This window comes from Tursiops truncatus, chromosome 20, assembly GCF_011762595.2.
Source record: "Tursiops truncatus isolate mTurTru1 chromosome 20, mTurTru1.mat.Y, whole genome shotgun sequence".
Classification (NCBI taxonomy): Eukaryota; Metazoa; Chordata; class Mammalia; order Artiodactyla; family Delphinidae; genus Tursiops; species Tursiops truncatus.
Window position 1 is genome coordinate 13,741,050 of NC_047053.1, and position 5,627 is coordinate 13,746,676.

Here is a 5,627-nt window from a genome sequence, read left to right on the forward strand (position 1 = left end):
GGTAGTGACGTCACTGATCACCGCCGGCGCGCCTTCGTGACGCAGCTCACGGCGCAGGAGAAGATGGCGGTGCTGGGGGAGCGCGCGTGTTGGGCCACGCGACCGTTGTTGCCGGTGGTGCGGACTTGGGAACTCGATGCGCGGCGCTGGGTCCGGGCGCTGCGGCGCAGCCCCGTGAAAGTGGTGTTTCCATCAGGTCAGGTCGTGGAACGGAAGCCCGGTCCCGGGAAGCAGCCTCGGAAGGCGGCGGCAGAGGCCAGTCCCCGCGAGCAGCGACTGAAGCAGTCGCGTCAGGTGCCCCCATCCCAGACCCCCAGCACCTGGGAAGAGTCGGGGCTTCGCTATGATAAGGCTTTCCCCGGAGACAAAAGGCTGAGGTGATGTGTTCCTGAGGCTTGTCGAGTTTTCTCGTTTCTCTTTCCCCTCACAACGAGACCTTGACCTTTTTCCTCCCGTTGGAGGACCTCTTGAAGCACAACTCGCTGGTTTTTATTATGCACGGAGGGTAGGATAAGTGTCTAACAGTTCGTTTCTTTCCCCGCGAAGCTCTTCATGTCTGTTAGAACTAGATGTGTCTCCGTAACGAGGATGTTGGTAATTACCCGTCTTTTTGTTTCCACCCACAGCAGTGTGATGACAGTAGTTAAGTCCAGGCAATTTCGGGAAAAACAAGGGAAGATCCTGTTGGAAGGTCGTAGGCTGATTGCAGATGCTCTCAAGGCTGGTGCTGTGCCCAGAGTTTTCTTCTTTAGCCGTCTGGACTACATAAAGGAGCTGCCCATTGAGAAGCTGAAAGGTGTTAGCCTCATTAAGGTGAAATTTGAGGATATCAAGGATTGGTCCGACCTAGTAACACCACAAGGAATAATGGGTTAGTGGTTATCCAGTGTGTCTCTAGAAGTAGAGACTTGGGATTATTTGTTCATATTTGTCTCAGGGCAACAAATTTTATTTAAACCAAATTCAAAATATTACTGTGCCTAACCTTTTCTTAAGACACCCAGAAAAATACATTTCTCAAATCTTTGCATCTTGTATCTTCAGTGGAGACTCAAGCCATTTTTTTGTCATTTGTATTGTGGGTTTTTTATAGTCTCTAGGGAATAATCAGTCTTCCTCAGACCTTATTTTTTGGGGGTCACTTCTTCAACCTTAAGTGTTCAATTAAAAATTAAGAAAATGTTGGAAATTCCCTGGTGGTTCAATGGTTAGGACTCGGTGCTTTCACTGCTGTGGGCCCAGGTTCGATGCCTGGTCAGGGAATTAAAATCCCGAAAGCCACGAGGCACGGCCAAAAACAAAAAAATTAAAATGTTTACCAAAAGATTTACCCTCTATTTCCACAAAACCTCTGCCAGTGTGGTAATACCTATATATTGTTGACCCCCTTATTCTAGAAGCAGGTCTGAGCAGTAAGCTGCAATTTGTCGCCCGGTTTAGCCTGTTGAACAGGAAACCATGTCTTCATTTGATTGAATCCAACTCAAGATTCTAATAGACTGTTAGCACTTAGAAAGTCTTTTTTCTAAATATGGAAAGACTAAACTCTTTATACTTTTTTGACATTCAAGATATGAGAATCGAATGTGTGAGTGTAGAGATTTCTCTTAGATAGTAAGGGATAGTTGGGGCAGGGAAGGCGTTTTCTTCAAGATTCTAATGTTTAGGCCAGGGCCTCTCACACCAGTTGTGCATGCATATTCCCTGTAGTGGGCTCACTGTATAGCTATTAATTGGGAGCGGAAATTCTGGGGACAGTCTCTTGTTTCTGTAACCCAGCAAATCCTAGGAATCTGTGCCCCCGTGCCCAGAACTCTCCCATAGGGTGGGAACTTGGACTACTAAAGTCCTCCACTCAGTCTAAGTAACTGTGCTCTTATTAGCTATAGTTGTCCTTGATAAGGACCCGGGTTTGATCTCTGGTCGGGGAACTAAGATCCCACAAGGCATGCAGTGAGGCCCAAAAAGAAAAAAAGAATTACTAGGTTACAGAATAATTTCATAGAGTGTGATTTTTTTTTTTTTTTTTTTTAGGTAAAAGAAAAAGCACTTATATATGGGTAGATGGACATACATGTAGGGAGATGCATGGAACAAGTTCTGAAAGGATACACTCCAAGGTTGAAAGCAGTTATGAGGGAGAGGAGGGCACTGAATTTCTCGATCAGAATGTTTTCACCTAGTATGTAATTAAGAATACACAAAGAATGATAAATAAATGAAAAGTCAAATTACTCCCCATGCCAGACAAATGAACCACCTTTTTTTTTCTTTAGGGATTTTTGCCAAACCTGACCACGTCAAGATGACATACCCAGAGACTCAGCTTCTCCACGCACTGCCCATATTGTTGATTTGTGACAATCTCCGTGACCCTGGGAACCTGGGGACAATTCTGCGATCTGCTGCTGGCGTAGGCTGCAGCAAAGTGTTACTCACCAAAGGTAAGAGCACCTGCTACTGGGTGGATCAGGTGGCTGTTTGTAAGTGAGCTGGCTCTGTGGGCAGACATGTGTGTATTTGAATCTTGGATTTGTCCCTTGATAGCTATGTGTAAGCAGTATTCTGAATGTCAATTTCCTCATCTGTAAAGTGGGCATAACAGAATCTACCTGGTAAGGTTGTTCTAAGGATTAAGTGAGATGATGAATATCAGGTACTTAGCACTGTGCCTGGCACACTCATTCATGTTGATTATCTTTAAAATTATTTTGACACCTGCTACGTTATTAAAGAACTTATAATTAATCAGGGAAGAAACAGATGCTGGTTTGAACACTTGGTTATCTCCTCTCGTCAGAAACGGGAATTAGTAGCCTTGGTTCCAAACAGACTTGCCTAACAGTTGGGACATGCTTGAAAGGGCTATTACAACCCGGGGGGAGCGGGGAGGGAGAGGATCATTCATCAGAAACAGTCAAGCTACCATTTGGTGTAAACTGAAGTGGTCCCATTGCTGAGACTCGCCTGAATTGCTCCTGACAGCTCCTCCTCCCAGTCAGGCCTCACTGGGATGCATCTCTCCGCTGGGATGAGTGAGGTGCGGGGTTCCATCATCAGTACCCCACTCACCTGCCTCACTGTTGAGACCTCGGAGAGCAGGTGTGGTCTGGGAATGCAACTGTATAATCCAGGCAGTGTGGTTTCCACATTGATGCTGGTGGATGGTGTGTGAGAGGTAGGGAAAGAGTAGGAACACTTGGTGTGGTGGCCAGTGCTGAGGACACCAGGATGAGAGGGAGTCTCACCTTGTCCCTTGCTCCCCACCGGTGGAGGGGTCAGACTAGATGGCGCCCCTCCAGTCTGGGCCCCTCTTCTGCCCGCCCCTCCTGCCACCTCTTGGCACACAGCCCACTTTCCATGCCTCGTTCCTGTGGTTGGGGATCCATGTGAACAGTGTACATTCTGCATGTCTTTTTTTCCTTTATAAACTTGGTTTGCCTACTTAACCTATCCTGAAGTTTGACAGGCTAACTTCTAAGATAACTTATAATGAGGAGACTCGTGCTAACAAGTCAGGGAGGATACCGGATATGTGGTGCCCTGGTCCTGCTGTCTCCCGACCTGTGGGAAAGGCCAAGTGTCTGCTGATGCATAGAGGTGGTTGGGTTTAGCACGACTGCACGGAAGGGAGAGGAAGTGTGTATGGAAGAAAGGGCTGTGGCCTTGGTTTTCCCTGGATTACTGTAATTGCCTCCAGTCTAATTTCCCCATTTCTAGCATCTTCCTTGCTCCAATCCAGATTCAACATGGAAGCCAAATGGGTCTTTCTAAAACAAAAACCAGATTTTGTCACTACTTTGCTTAAAATCCTTCAGGGTCATTATATTGTCTTCTGGATAAAATCCTAAACTCCTCAGCCTGGCATACCCAGCCTCCTTTAAATTGGTCCTTTCCTGCCTCCGGTCTCATCTCCCACCTCACCCCCATCCCACCCCCACTCAGTAATTGGCCCAATTGCCTTACTTAGTTTTTCTTCCCACTTCTGTAACTTTGTCCTCTGACCCGGTCATTCTGACAAAACCCTCCTAACCTTCAAGATCCCGCTCAGTGTTGTGTTCTCGGGTGGTTTTTCCTGCTTCGATAGCCCTGCTTCGTACGAGAGTTTTCTATTACCTTGTTCATGCTTCTTTTACATCAGTTGTTACTGGTAGCGTAGTCACCTGCTGAAATGTCGTCCCGACGCCACTGCCCACTCCATCATGAGCTCCTTGAGTTTGGGGACTTTAAGGCTCTCTCATCTCCCGTCCAATGTCTGGCACGTGTGTGGTAAATGTTTCTTTTGTTTGTTTTGTTTTTTGTTTTTGACCTCACCACATGGCTTGTGGGATCTTAGTTCCCCGAGCAGGGGTGGAAGCACCGAGTCCTAACCATTGGACCACCAGGGAATTCCCTGTGTGTGGTAAATGTTGAAGGGATGAATAAAATCTGTTTCAGCACTAGCAGGAACGAGTCCTCCAGTCCCTTGGCTGGACACCGCCATAGCTGGGGAGGCAGAGGCCTCAGCCACCAAGAAGGCCACACTAGGACATTTCTTGTTTTATCTCCTGATCCAGAATTAATCTGATTTACTTCAAAGTCCCCATGTCTGGGAAGGTTTGTAATGTTAATTGGATCCTTTTATTTTCTAGGCTGTGTGGATGCCTGGGAACCCAAAGTGCTGCGGGCAGGTATGGGCGCACATTTCCAAGTGCCCATCATCAACAACCTGGACTGGGAAGCAGTGCCCAACTACCTGCCCAATGACACCCGCGTCTACGTGGCTGACAACTGTGGCCTTTACACACAGGCCCAGGCCCAGATGTCTAATAAGGCCAGTGACTACGGCTGGGTATGTGACCGACGACCCCTAAAGTTTCACAAGTATGAGGAGGAGGAAGAGTATCTAGAAAGTGCAGCCAATAAAGGCTGGCTCCCTGAACTTGAGGTCCAGAGTTACGACTCAGACTGGACAGAGGCACCTGCAGCTGTGGTGATAGGTGGGGAGACCAGCGGCGTGAGCCTGGAGTCCCTGCAGTTGGCTGAGAGCACGGGGGGCGGGAGGCTGCTGATCCCCATCGTGCCTGGTGTGGACAGCCTGAACTCGGCCATGGCTGCGAGCATCCTGCTCTTTGAAGGGAGAAGACAACTGCGGGTGAGGGCGGAACACCTGAGCAGGGACGGGAGTTACCACTGAGAGGGGACGTGGAAGCCAGTCCTCAGTTTTAGGTTGTCTCTGTGGTTATTGGAAAAATAAGAACTTCCCTGACTTTCTGCTTAGCCTCAAAAATAACAAAGGCCAAAATTCCTCCTGAGATCTCCATCTTCCCACCGACTTTTATATATGTGTGTATATGTACGTGTGTGGGGGGGTAAGAGAGAGACAACATAAGTAAATGCTCCTCATGGCTGTATGTTTTTAAAAACTCCACCAAGGAGCATCTTTGTGCCCAGAAAGTTGCTGAGGGCATCACCTTGGGTAGGGAGGACCCCTCCCTCCACAGCTGGGGGTGCTCTGCAATCATGGAGCGCTGGTTAGAGGCCGGCCTTGGTCACTCAACTCCTGTGATCATTGGTCAGTGGAAGTTGACTTCACCCCTGTGAAGTGTAGACCAGCAGATTACATTAAAAAGTTTTATTTCAGTGTG

At 47.9% G+C, this 5,627-nt stretch overlaps 1 protein-coding gene across 3 annotated transcripts; it reads left to right on the forward strand.

Moving 5' to 3' along the window:
* Positions 1-62: 62 nt before the first annotated feature.
* Positions 63-5,627, forward strand: MRM3 (mitochondrial rRNA methyltransferase 3). Of its 3 annotated transcripts, none has more exons than XM_019926948.3 (4): positions 63-196; positions 627-871; positions 2,277-2,444; positions 4,632-5,627. In XM_019926948.3, exons 2-4 carry the CDS (start codon positions 634-636, stop codon positions 5,174-5,176), a joined length of 951 nt encoding a protein of 316 aa, XP_019782507.1. In that variant the 5' UTR covers positions 63-196; positions 627-633; the 3' UTR covers positions 5,177-5,627. The 3 variants fall into 3 exon arrangements, with proteins under 3 accessions (XP_019782507.1, XP_019782508.1, XP_019782509.1); XM_019926949.3 differs by having other exon boundaries at positions 64-377; XM_019926950.3 differs by lacking the exon at positions 63-196 and having other exon boundaries at positions 235-813.

Bases quoted from the DNA above. Each gene is read 5' to 3' on its own strand.
- MRM3 (XM_019926949.3), top strand. From the start codon at position 64: ATGGCGGTGCTGGGGGAGCGCGCGTGTTGGGCCACGCGACCGTTGTTG. The intron at 378-626 runs GTGATGTGTTCC...TTCCACCCACAG, and splicing joins CCCGGAGACAAAAGGCTGAG to CAGTGTGATGACAGTAGTTA. The intron at 2,445-4,631 runs GTAAGAGCACCT...TTTATTTTCTAG, and splicing joins CAAAGTGTTACTCACCAAAG to GCTGTGTGGATGCCTGGGAA.